Source organism: Eurosta solidaginis, unplaced genomic scaffold, assembly GCF_040869045.1.
Source record: "Eurosta solidaginis isolate ZX-2024a unplaced genomic scaffold, ASM4086904v1 ctg00001924.1, whole genome shotgun sequence".
In the NCBI taxonomy this organism is placed as follows: Eukaryota; Metazoa; Arthropoda; class Insecta; order Diptera; family Tephritidae; genus Eurosta; species Eurosta solidaginis.
The window spans coordinates 1,075-15,620 of NW_027137333.1; the positions used below are offsets into that span (position 1 = coordinate 1,075).

The 14,546-nt window shown below is 38.5% G+C and overlaps 1 protein-coding gene across 1 annotated transcript in view; it reads right to left on the reverse strand.

Annotated features, from left to right (window-relative positions):
* Positions 1–678: 678 nt before the first annotated feature.
* Positions 679–14,546, reverse strand: part of LOC137236350 (trissin receptor-like) — a gene marked incomplete at both ends in the record, with an annotated part of 30,615 nt that continues 16,747 nt past the window's right edge. The window contains 2 exons of the mRNA XM_067758864.1: positions 679–1,200; positions 4,020–4,217. Coding sequence (XP_067614965.1) covers positions 679–1,200; positions 4,020–4,217 — 720 coding nt within the window. The remainder of the gene's footprint in view (positions 1,201–4,019; positions 4,218–14,546) is intronic.

The window sequence follows — 14,546 nt, forward strand, 5'->3', positions numbered from 1 at the left end:
GTGGATTTTAAGACGGCTAGCTACATATATATAAATAAATAAGTACGAATATCTGCCGACGTCTTGTCAGTTAAACTTTCGAAGACATAAGAAAGTTTGCACTTAATGATTTTCTAAGAAAATTTTTGTAAATCAAGCCAGAAATAAACTAACTACTTTAGTGGTGTGAATTGGTGGTCTGAGAAAATTCCGAAATGTTCATACTTACATACATATCTAGTCGCAACAAAGGCTGTCGGGGATGGGTAATATAGATATATTCAAAAGTTTTTAAAACCCGTTTTAGTAAACCGATGATTTTTAAATAATCAATATTTGACTGAATCTGTTTTAACGATACTTTATTACAACAAGCTGACGCGAACCGACGGAAGCTGACACGTAACGACGTGAGTTAACTCTTCACAGGAATGCTGCATCTATACTCTGGATAACAGAACTGTACGAAGATTGGCTACAAAGCCAATGTGCTAAATGGAGGACATTTTAAAGTCGTCTTCCAGAACTACATACATAATGAAGGAAAATTTAATGTATTAACTTTAAACCACATAATAGCTATAACAACGGGGCACACATCATTGTTATTTCACATACACCAGCCATTCAACACAAGCGCACGTGTGCCTGTTACACACACACTCATTAAACTACAAACATATTTAATTAAAAACTCACCTGACTTTCGGTGATGCTCACAGCACGTTTCTCATATTTTATACTCTGGTTGCTTGATAATAAACTGCTGCCGCTCGTTAAATTACTGCCGCTACCACAAATACCAACAACAACACCACTACTACTACCAATACCACTCATGGTGTTGTTCAAACCAACCCCACCTACTACAGGTGAATTCGTTAAAGTTTGTTGTAAATGATTATGCTGATACATATGATTGATGTTATGTGTTGTTGTTGCTGTAGCTGCTGTTGTCAACTGTGTCATCTGTGTTGGCTGATGATTATTTGTACAATGATTATGTGCATGCAAATGAGCATGATGATGATGATGATGATATATGCTATTATGTAAGCTTAAGCATTCATCTTGTGGTTTCTCTTGTTGTTGTTGGTGTGGCGAATGCTGTGAATGTTGCTGCTGCTGGTGCTGATGCTCTTGATTATGTTGTGCGACAAAATGATGCGTTAAACCATGTGAACTACGCCATAAAGCGATGCCAATTTTTGTATAAAGCACCTGTAAAGTAGATTTTAATGCAAATTTAATGTGAGATCAGCAGATTCATTTGAGGGATTAAGGTTAGTGTTAATGTGTGTATATGTATGTACTGTGCTAGTTGATAGCTTGATGCTTAAATAAAGTAATTTAATTATACCACCGCTGCAACTGTAACAATGCTTAAGGCATCCAGGCCGCATCTAATAAAGCGCGAACGGAGAAGAATATCTTGGGACCACAACAGAGCCGGAGGGTTGTCAAAAGTATGCTGAAATGGCGATACGCACTATGCGCATATATACCTATAGTTCCAAATATACGAAGCCCTTTCTGCTGTTTACAGTGTCGATTCACAAATAACAAGATCCTACAGATCGCCAGATCGCTGCAGTGTCCTTCAGTTGGACATTGTATCCTTGAAGAAAAGAGCAGAAACTCTTGTGGAAGTGTGCTTGAGCTGAAGTCGCCTCAATATATATATTGATAGTCAAGCGGCGATCAAGGCAATAATATCACACAATACTTCATTAATATGTGGCCTGGAATGCAAGGAAAAATAGAGAGACTTCGCTCAGGCCGAATCATACATCTATGCTGGGTTCCCGGCCATAAAGGGGTAGAAGGTAACGAAAGGGCCGATAAGTTGGCAAAGGAGGGTGCAGCACTCGATGGATCGATGGTAGATGTCGCAATTCGTAAACAGGAGTTGCATATAAACCATCAACCAGGAAAGACGTGGGGGGATGCGCAGGGCAGTAAAATTTCTAAAGTCATGTGCAAGTCCTACGATATTAGACTCACAAAGTGGCTGATATCTCTGAAGAGAGAAAACTTAAGGCTCACGATGGTCATATTAACTGGACATTGCCTTCTGGTGTCACATGCTTAAAAGTTAGTCCTCGTAAGCAGCAGATGTAGGAAGAGCAAGCTGTAGGTACAAACGGTTGAGTACGTTCTGTGTACTTGTTCTGCGCTCGCCAGGTCAAGGTTTCAGCTACTAGGAGCGGCAAAGTTGCCAGATTTGCCAGATTTTGAGGCAGCTATTAAGCAAGGTCTTCGAAATCTTTAAGTTTTCGCCAAGAGAACGGACCTAAGCTTTTTACCTTAGTAAAAGAAAGGGACTGATTGGCAAACAAATCACACGAAGGCAAACACTTTCGTCATTGGGAAAGTCTGATATCAAACGTCGACTCGTTACTAAGAGAAATTACTTACAGAGGTAAATTCCATCAAAACTCAATGCAGGTAGCTTTGCGAGAGATTTTCTTGTAGATTTTTCGATACGGACTCAACATTAATTGTGATTAAGTATACAGAGCTTGTCTTATATACTACAAGGAAGAAAGCACCACCGTTAGCATTACTGCAATGAAATTGTTTGCGCCTTAACCTGGCCGAAAAGAACAAATTTCTAGACATAGTTTGGGACAAAAAGTTGAACTTGAAGGATAACGTCATTCGGTGCCAAAACAAGCCTACAAATGCACTTTACACATGTAAATGAGCTATTGGCAAAAATGCCTGATATAAATCCGATATCATACTCTTGGAGCTAGAGGGATACCGAGTGGCTGCAGTGTGAGCCCTGTTGATGGCAGCATTTCCATATACACCGAAGGTTATATTTAAATGGTGCGGTTGGAGAAGGATTGTTCAACCGATCGAAACCTTAACTCTCTTACAAACTAACTGGCCATTGTAGAAGGCAGAAAGTTGAACAAAAATTTTTTTTAGCAACAGCCAAGCGCCAATCAAATTCCTTGGCTCTTACTCATTCAGTGCGGAACTCCTGATATGGCTCTCAAGACATACTTAAAAAGTGCATCAATCGTCAAGCCAACGATAGATGGCAACAAACTCCAGGGTATTGACTATCTAAGATGCTGTAGGAGCTTTAAAGACCATGAAAGGAAAAAGGGTGGCCCACTTATCGGCAACTGCGCGACGTTAAGCGGTCCCAGACAGCGCTATCTCAGTGCACCTTGTCTGCGTAGTCTAAAACAGGTCGTTGAGTATGGCATCAAGGACTTGGTAGCTGTAGATCAAGTGGGAATGGTGCCTTTATGTGGTGTCACAACGAGCCTAGTGATATTGGTATCTATTCTTTAAGCTCACCTAATTGCTTAGGTCATATTTTGTCCATAGTTTGATTTTTGATGACGTAATGTACTGCGATATAAAGGTATGTTATATCTATCTTCACATCAGTGATGCTCGGCTTAAGAGTGTGTAGGTTCATACTTTCTAACTTCACTGCTTAGTTTCAAGTCTTATTTTCGCAATACCATCGCATTCGATAAGGTTTTGTCCTCAAATACCATCTTCAGTGGCGCCTGGCTTGCGTATTTGGCTTTTGGGTATGCATTGACCTGTCAGGTTGCCTGCTGGAGTTCTGAGGCGATTTTTCTGGAGGCTAATCATGGATTTACACCGCTTTATGTTGTACCCCCTAATAATGCCTTTCTATGCAGCATTTTTGACCCTTCTAGCCAGGATATTATATTGCCTGAGCACCTCTCTTTTTATGTACGGCCCTATTTCCATGGTAGTTTTGGGCTCTGTGGGATTATAGGAAGCTGCCATTTTGATAAGCTCCACTGCTTGTTCTTTACCACCCACACGTCTGTGTACCGGAAGTGGCTCCCAAGCAATTCATTGAAAATCTAATCTCAACCGAAGATATTGCAAACTGTCACTCAGTCCATACGAGCCATTAACCTGTAGGGTCAAGTTGAATAATTTGGTCAAATTTTTCTACCAAGCAAACCGAATTTATCCATGTGATCGTAATGCATAAAATGAAATAGTAGATATACCTCAGGTGCCTATTCACTTACCAGCATCACCAACAACGGCACAACGTACAGCAAACCAAAGCTTATCATATCCAATAATCTTGAATCGAACATTTTACGATCGAGCACACAAATCTCTTCCTCATGTTCATTCTCATGAATATTTTTAATGGTTTTGCTAAATATAAATTTTGGCGTTGAATAAATAGCAGAGGCGACCCAAACGGTGAAGATAACAACCTGAAAGAGGGAACAAATTCATTAAATAAAGTAAGTTTTGTAATGCTGAATATTTATGAGGTTGAAAGGGCTATTCTTGGCAACTGAGATCATTAGGAAGGCTAAAAGGGAATCATGAAAGCATTACTGTGGGTAACTTGAGACAACAAATGAAGCATCAAGACTTCGCATAACACTATCAGGGTCGAATATATGTAGCTCTAAGTAGCATTAATTGGTCTGATGGCCCATGGACCGTCTCTGGCCAGAAAACTTTGGAGATCTCGATCGAGACACTCTTTCCCGCAAACATATTTGCGTCGAGCGTTACTTTGCCAGAAAGTTGCGCTTATTCTCTGGAAACCGACATCACAAATATGGTAAAGGAGAATAAGATACTACGAGCTATAAAATTATTAAAATCTTTTAAATCGAGGGAATTGTATGTAGTCATACTGACCATTTTGCCCTGCCATGGGCGACAAATTGATACACCATGTGCAGAACATCTTTTCAAGATGCCTACAAGATGATTATATTCCCGAAACCTGGAGAAGTGTAAGCGTGGTATTCATTCCAGGCAAACCAAAGACAACACGCCAATGAACCTCCCCTTCCTTATCCTTTAAATACTGGATAGATTTATGGACCTAAAGAAACAACGCTAACTATTATGAGATGGATGCAGCTCAACACCCATAACAGAAAGGCAAATCACTCAATTGCAAAGAGTAAACCGCGGCAGGCTTCGTTGACTTTGAAAGTTCCTTCAATAACGTTCATACACAGTACATCTGTTGTGACATGGAACACCAAGGCATAGGTAGTCGCATAAACCGACCGCTTAGTTATTTTGATCCCAGATAAGTTCCTGACAATTTTTAGGGAGCTCATGGGAACCGCACCTTCAACTTACCAAGTGTAAACGACGCTCTTGTCTTGGGCTCGACAAACAGCGAAATCAGCATATAGTTGAGAAAGTGCAAAATCCAGCATGTCTGGTAATATCAGGCAAGCGGTCGTGCCGGTTTTGGCCACGAAATGGACTCTAAGTCTAGGAAAATCTAAAAGTGGAAGCCAACCGAATACCGGCACGCGGCAATATTAAACAATGACAGTTGTTGGCTTCCTGGTGCAGAACATTAGATATTCTTCGAGGTAGGAAGGCATTAGCAAGGTTATAAGACATTTATATCTTCATATACGGCTCAAAATGTAAAAAGAAACTGGACCTGAAATGTACTGAAAGCATATGCAGGCAAGTGAGTCGTACCCACTTCCAGACCCAAGCAGTGTCTTTCAGGCGATACGATCTTTATCGGCAGCCAGGCTCCTTTGAAGGCATTAGAATATAACCTGATAAAGTCGGATTGCGTGCGGGGTTGTCAAGCCTCGCTGACGTCCACAGGGCCTTTGCTCCGTACCGGAGTGCAGGGATATTGAGGGGAATGAATTTGCAGAATAGATGGCCATGAAAGATACCAATATGGACATAAACGAGGCGATTCGCTCAATACGATCACCTCTAAGCAATCTTCTGAGGAAAATTTAGGAATATAATGCTAAGGCAAAGGACTTGTTGTGGACCAACCGGTATGATTGCGAGGTCTCTCGGTCCTAAATGCCACGATTGTATAGGAAAGGAACTAGCTTCCTTCTTAAGCCAAAACCAAAACTGTAGTGAGAGTAGTAACAGGGTTTCATCACAGGTCATAAGGCTATTGCAGCGATGCTCCGACAGTAGCGCATGCCAACAACTTCCTTCTGCAGAAGCTGTCGGTATTAGGAGGAAGAGGCTTCTATTCGTAACCTTTTCTGTCAATATCCAGGACTGCACGCAAGATGACTCGGAGTTTTCTGGGCGCACCGATTTTCGGCAGGTTGGAAGAGGTTGGGAAGTTAATATTTCGCCTTTAGTTTAATTCGTTATAGATAGAAAGTTTTCTTAAATCCTCCTAATTGAGGACTACTAGAAAGTAATCTGGTTGGACAAATGTGCCATCCTCGGGCACTAATTGAGCGCAACTACAATGGATGAAAATGTCTCCCATGTACGCCTTTCCAACATTACCAAACGGAAAATCTAAAATCCTTATACAATTTCTTTCAAAATAAGTTTTGCTGTAGCTTCCTTTTCGTTATATTATCGTTCCCTCCCACCTTGTAATTTCCTTGTATTGCTTTATCATTGGTAATCGGTACAATTATCCTTTCGGTAACGGTCAATTATCCTTTCGGTATCACACTGTCACATTATTATTATTGTCAGCTATTATTGGTTTGTTTTCGCTACGTCATCTTTTCGGCATCACTTTTCTTTAGGTTTATTTTATAACTCGCTGCCGTTTCACATATACACCAGCGAAAAAAAATAGCAGTAGAAATTTGTATCAAGTTTCATTCATTAAGTTCTTTTTTTGGATGTTTTAAGAAAAAAATGCCATCAAATATGTAACCGAAACTATGAGAATCAATCACAAAAACGTTTTCAAAAATATTTCTGAAAGAATTTTATGAAAATTTCGAACTTTTTATTGGTAATTCTCTGTATTTTTTATTTTAATATGCAGTTTTGCAGCTCAATCAATTTTAGTCTCACAAAGAACGATTATATTGGTCAATCGTGAACAATGAAAGCATTGGTAATAATGTACTGCTAGTAAATCCAATGTAACTGAACGAGTTCTGTTGAACGCGCTTGAAAATATTCCATACAAGTTGAATTAAAAATATATAGTATATAGCTTGGTTCCCAAAAAGCAATCTGATGAAGAAATGAAATTCAGAAACATGTTCTAGTAACCATCGACGCGTGCAAATTTTGTAACTTTTTTGTATATCAATAAAAAAATAAAAAAAAAAAATAAAAAAAAAAATTGTATAAAGCTTTATGAGTCTGTCCCGCTTATCAAATTACATATACAAATAATATTGTTATAATAGTGAACAGCAGAAAGAGCGGAATCATTGCTTATAATGCACTGTTAATAAATCCAATGTCACTGATCAAGTTCTGTTGAACGAGCCTAAACATATTCCCCACACATTTGTATTAAAAAAAAATTTGGTATATATGTACCTAATTGCTTTTAAAATGAATAGCAACAAAAAAGCAATACTTAGCTTACTTAAAAAGCAAGCAACGGGGAATTCATATGGCTGAGTGGATAGCTGCATCTGCCTTTACATCAGTATAAATATAGGAGATTTCGAGTTCAATAATTCAGCTCCCGAAAAACTGTCTGATAAAAATGTAAAATTCTTGAAACATGTCCTCGTAACCATCGCCATGTGCAAACTTTGTAATTATTTTTTTATATCAAGAAAAAAAAACTTTTAAAGCAATATGGGTTTGTCTCGCTAATTAAATACATTTAAAGAATATTGATATAATAGTGAACACGAGAAAGAGCGGAAGCATTGCCAATAATTCACTGCTAGTAAATCCAATGTATCAAGTTCTGTTGAATGAGCCAATAAACGTTCCCCAAAATTTGGATAATGAACACATCATTTTTTTATTAAAATATCGAAAATAAAACAAAGAAGAAATAAATTGATGAAATTTGATAAAAATTTTCAGTGCTATTTTTTTGTGCGCTGCTGTATTTACGTAACCTGCGCATTAATATCAAAGCCTGTTTTACACTTTCAGTGACAACAAATTCCTTCACCTTTTTGGAAATGTAAATATAAAACAACAACAAATAGAATAATTTATGAGTTTGTCAGAAGTTAATATCACAAAATCTATTAATACCAATTTATCCGTAGGCGCGCTCATAATGAGCTCATACTGGCACACAGAACGTATTTGCTTATCTTAAGCGAACTTGGCACGTAATTTGGCTAACAATAGATACATTTTAAGAACTGCAAATGTTTATAGATATTCCCATCGCGATTTATTCGCTCAGAGGTTTTTATACTCAGTTGAGCATAGCTCACAGAGTATAGTAACTTTGATTGGATAACGGTTGGTTGTACAGGTATAAAGGAATCGAGATAGATATAGACTTCCATATATCAAAATCATCAGGATCGAAAAAAAATTTGATTGAGCCATGTCCGTCCGTCCGTCCGTCTGTCCGTTAACACGATAACTTGAGTAAATTTCGAGGTATCTTGATGAAATTTGGTATGTAGGTTCCTGAGCACTTATCTTAGATCGCTATTTAAAATGAACAATATCGGACTATAACCACGCCCACTTTTTCGATATCGAAAATTTCGAAAAACCGAAAAAGTGCGATAATTCATTACCAAAGACGAATAAAGCGATGAAACTTGGTAGGTGAGTTGAACTTATGACGCAGAATAGAAAATTAGTAAAATTTCGGACAATGGGCGTGGCACCGCCCACTTTTAAAAGAAGGTAATTTAAAAGTTTTACAAGCTGTAATTTGGCACTCGTTGAAGATATCATGATGAAATTTGGAAGGAACGTTACTCTTATTACTACATGCATGCTTAATGAAAATTAGCAAAATCGGAGAACGGCCACGCCCACTTTAAAAAAAAAATTTTTTTAAAGTCAAATTTTAACAAAAAATTTAATATCTTTACATTATATAAGTAAATTATGTCAACATTCAACTCCAGTAATGATATGGTGAAACAAAATGCAAAAATAAAAGAAAATTTCAAAATGGGCGCGGCTCCGCCCTTTTTCATTTAATTTGTATAGGATACTTTTAATGCCATAAGTCGAACAAAAATTTACCAATCCTTGTGAAATTTGATAGGAGCTTATATTCTGGGACGACAACTTATTTCTGTGAAAAAGGGCGAAATCGGTTAAAGCCACGCCCAGTTTTTATACACAGTCGGCCGTCTGTCCTTCCGCTCGGCCGTTAACACGATAACTTGAGCAAAAATCGATATATCTTTACTAAACTCAGTTCACGTACTTATCTGAACTGACTTTGTATCGGTATAAAAAATGGCCGAAATCGAACAATGACCACGCATACTTTTTCGATATCGAAAATTACGAAAAACGAAAAAATGCCATAATTCTATACCAAATACGAAAAGAGGGATGAAACATGGTATTTGGATACGTTTATTGACACAAAATACACCTTAATAAAAAAACTTTGTAAAATGGGTGTGACACCTACCATATTAAGTAGAATGAAATGAAAAAGTCCTGCAGGGCGAAATAAAAAACCCTTGAAATCTTGGCAGGAATACTGTTCGTGGTATTATATATATAAATAAATTAGCGGTATCCAACAGATGATGTTCTGGGTCACCCTGGTCCACATTTTGGTCGATATATGGAAAACGCCTTCACATATACAACTACCGCCACTCCCTTTTAAAAGCCTCATTAATACCTTAAATTTTACACGCATATCGTACAAACACATTCTAGAGTCACCCCTGGTCCACCTTTATATCGATATCTCGAAAAGGCGTCCACCTATAGAACTAAGCCCCACGCCCTTTCAAAATACTCATTAACACCTTTCATTTGATACCCATATCGTACAAACATATTCTAGAGTCACCCCTGGTCCACCTTTATGGCGATATTTCGAAAAGGCGACCACCTATAGAGCTAAGGTCCACTCCCTTTTAAAATACTCATTAATACCTTTCGTTTGATACCGATATTGTACAAACGCATTCTAGAGTCACCCCTGGTCCACCTTTATGCCGAGATCTCGAAAAGGCGACCACCTATAGAACTAAGCCCCACGCCCTTTCAAAATACTCATTAACACCTTTCATTTGATACCCATATCGTACAAACACATTCTAGAGTCACCCCTCGCCCACCTTAATGGTGATATCTCGAAAAGGCGTCCACCGATAGACCTAAGGCCCACTCCCTCTTAAAATGCTCATTAACACCTTTCATTTGATACCCATATCGTACAAACGCATTCTAGAGTCAACCCTGATCCACCTTTATGGCTATATCCCTAAATGGCGTCCACCTATAGAACTAAGGTCCACTCCCTCTTAAAATATCCTTTAATACCTTTCGTTTGATATACATGTCATACAAACACATTCCAGGGTTACCCTCGGTTCATTTTACTACATGGTTATTTTCTCTTATTTTGTCTCCAAAGATCTCAGCTGAGTATGTAATGTTCGGTTACACCTGAACTTAACCTTCCTTACCTGTTTCTTATTATAATTTATTTTCTTTTTTATTTATTTTATTTGTCTCTCCTTTGTTCTTTCAATTAAGTCTGAGGAGCTGTGCCTTTGCCGTAATTTCTATTTATTCAATTCCGATTCGGCACATTTTAATGCGAACAGAAATGCGATCAAACATTCCCAAAGGACATAAAAAGAAGTTGGGACTGTTAATTCGTTGGTTATCCTACAATAAGGCAGAGATATTGACTTGCGGGTACAATTTACAATTAAAGGTCAAATTACTTAATGCTACAGAATGTTGATAGACAAGGTAAAAATCTAAACAAGACCTGCCATTTACTGCAATTAAATGTGGGATATGAAAGCATCCTAAATGAAAAGAATTCAATTGTAAATCCACTGATGAAAGATGCTGCGAATGTAGATGGGGAATGGAACCCGTATGTATTAAATGCATGCCTATCATGCCTAAGTTTTCTTTCATCATTTGTCTAACAATATTCTTCGACCTTTTGATTTGGGTCCAGTTGAGATTGTATGTGTATGGTTTGAATTAAAGCCTCCACACTGTCTATCTGCTAAGAAGCTCGCAGGGAAGAAGGTTAAGGATTTTCTTTCTAACTATTACAGAAATATATTGAAACCTACAAGCGCTGGAGAAATTGAAACCTAAACTCTTTACATCCTTACAATGGTAAACACCTTCTTATAGGTGATAGGGCCTAACCGAACTCCATAGCACCCACCTGTGTGGCAAAGCAATTTCGGCGCTTGCATGTGCGCAGACTGTCGGTGGCCGGAAAATGGTAACACCGCTAATTCGAATTATTCTGAACATCGTAGCTATGGGATGATTTGCAGCTCGAACGCATTTCCAGCCGCCTTGAACGAACCCTTCGCGATGCCGAGCCGTCTCGAAAAGAAACGGTTGAACAACTGCAAAAAGCGCTATTATGCTGGACGATTTTTCCTTCCAATATTTAAGAATAGACCGCTGGGCCCGCAAAGATGTATCACAAAAAGGAAGGGAGATATTGAAAGAATAGAGTGTATATTAAAATGGAGCTTAGAGCGCTACTTGGGTGCGGTCTCTTCGGCCAGGCATCTCAGCAGATGTTGATAGCAAAAGCAGTCGAAGAGCTCAGTGCGGGTGTGGCAGACGAGTTTGAAAAGACGGGAAGTTTGGATGAGGGTACGAAGTAGAAAGGGTAAGAGAGACCTATCACAGTAAAGGGCTGCTTTACCAGTTATCCTATGCATGGGAGCAGTAATTTTTCCTACCAATCAGAATAGTGAGCGCTTTGCCTGTGCCTCAAGCAGTGAAAGTACGTGGTAGCATGTTCCCTGGCAAGAGTTTCGGCTCAAGAAACCCTCTATGCTGCTATCAGTATGAGAAGGATAGGACAACGTGTGAAATAAAGAGGCAGCGTTTGGCTGAAGACAATATGCTTTCTTTTAAAAGGCCGAGGGGGTCCCTCTCATGTCCGTGAGGCTGGCTAATCCCATCGACAAGGCGTACGAATGGATCTTAGGCTGTATATTTGGCGATATGCCCAAAAATCGAGAGCACAGATTTGAAGTTGGGTGTCAAGGGCAAGGGAGTTAACATCAAGGAACGTGTTTTTGTTTCTGAAGAGAGCGAAAGGAAGTAATGTTAAAGCTTCGCCTGTTCCCGTAAGATGAGTGCCGTAGCTAATAGGTATTTGGTCATGGCGCTGATTGAATGTAGCAACCATTATGGTAAGATGTAGACCCAAAGGTATAGATCTGTAGAAAGGGAGATTTTTATTTACGTGATCCGCATGATGTGAAGCCAACCAAATACCTACACTGCTAGTATCCATCAAATCGGTGAGATAGCTCGAAGTGGATAGATTTAAAGTCACCGAGGGATACATTCACGTTAACAGCAGGAGTTTTCAACTATGATTATGTTGTAGTCTCTATGTGACTCTTAAATTGTGTTGGTTAGGTTAGGCAGAACCATTAAGTCTGCAGGCTGGTATTGTATAATAATACGTGCTGTCAAGGTAGATTTTAGCGTTCAGGTTATGCTTACTATTGATAATCTGTACACCCCTCTATGTTTTGGAATACGTCCTTTTTTGTGTGGGTGTCCACCAATCAATGACCTTATAGGGTTTTTTATTGGCTTGACAATTGCGTTAAATACGCAATGATAGAGTGTGAGCGATAGACTCCACATGCATCCACTTGGATGAAACAGAGTCGCTGAGGCTTTCTTCCCTGTCTCTTGTACATGAGGTTTACACTACAGCTTACTATCTAATGAGATAGTTCCTAGATACTTTGTGCTGTAGGGCTACCCTAACAGCTTTATACTAGTCAAATTCGGGATCTTATATTTCCTTTTAAATAGTACTAGAGCAGTATTTTTTTACGTTGACGATTAATCCGTCTTCAGATTCCCAGTTCTCTGCATACGTAGTGAGTTTGACAATTCTCTACCGAATTGACTATGCAAGTAATGGATGACAGGCACATATAGCTTTAATGCAATTACCATGACCTGCGTCAGTACTCTCTTTGCAGATTTTATGAACCATTGTGATGTGATCATTCTGCAGCTTAACATGTAGCAAATCCACTTTGTTAAAGCTGGATGAACTTCTATCGAGTTGAAACTTTCCATGATTGCTCCAATAAAACATTTAGGCCATATTCCTAGTGTTCCAGGATTTTATTTATATTATTAACAGCCTTATGCATTGCAGTATCCACTGACTTGCCTTTGGATTGAGCATGTTGTGCTCAAGAGAACATTCATATTTGACTCAGTTTATACATTTATTAATCTCTCTAGTATTTTTAGTTGAAAAGCTGTCAAACTGATAGGCAGTTAGTCTTCCGGTTGCAGATTATTCGGTTCTTTCCGCTTGCCGTGTGATGACAACCCGAGCCGTTGTCCAAGATGGCGGGCCATTATTCAGTAATGTGGACGCAGCAATTTGAGCTGCAACGTTTTAACTGCCAATTTAATTTTGGTATTTGTCACCAATCCAGGTTCTGCTCGTTCCATATTCGGAGTGTAGACGTTGTTACACAACTACTCCACATCATCTCCAAATGGAAAGTGTGCGTTGAGTAGTGCCTGAAGGAACTCTTTACTAATGTGTAGCCACTCCCTGTTGTCCTTTTGTATCATTTCCTGGACTGTATCTCCTATAGGTAGGCCTTTCCTTAGTCTCGCCGTTCCGCTAGAGCGTTCTATGTTCGTACAGACATTTTTGCATGTCACCCCGTCGGCCTGTTGATTACAGGTTTATAGATCCTTAACAGATATCTATGTTTGTCCTGCAAGCTGTTTTGAGTAACTTATAAATTTTGACATCATTTCGAGTAAATCAGCATCATTTAAGATGTCTCGAAAGTGAAAACATGCCAAAGAGTTGTTGGAGGGTTATCTCATTAATTTCCCTAAATTAAGATGTCACCTAATTTTTATTTTCTGCAGCAATTCCTTTAATTTCCATGCCTCAATAAATACTTAACACAAATGCATAGTCAATTGTATATTAATAACTTATTAATTTCTGATTTGTACAGCTTAATTAATTTTTTTATTAATAAATAAATATGTCTAAACCTACACTTATATAATTCACCTAATCAACTGGCTAGATGCCATTATGATAAATAGTAAATCAGGTTGATCGAACAAGAAATAAATAACAAAGCAATTATGTTTAAATAAATCAGATTGAATTCGTGTTTTAATATATATAATATACAAACATACATCGATTTCAAATATTTGTCTATCACCTGCAATTATTGACTTAACGCTTTTGACATGTCATTTACTTACAATAGACAGATTTCTAATCTCATTCCATTGTTGGCTAATGAAGTGTGCGTTTGTGCTAATTGCTTTCATTATAACTTATCAATAAGATACATTTTGCTGATGTGTCAACAAGAGTGAATAAACATTTGATTGAGCAAAGGATTATTGAGTGGCTGAGACAAAATGTTACTCATACGCCATGTATGACAGGTGTGAAGTGGATTTGTAAGAGATACATATGTATGTATGTGCTTAGGCAATATAGGAACAAAACGAGGTGACTTAACACAAATAAGTTCATATGACAGCACAAAAAGTTCCTTTGACAGCTTCAGAGTAGAGTGGGGTGTCGGTATGATTTATCGCCCTCTATTTCTCATTGGCTATTTTCAGTGGTTGTAAAGCATGTCCCATACCTTGGA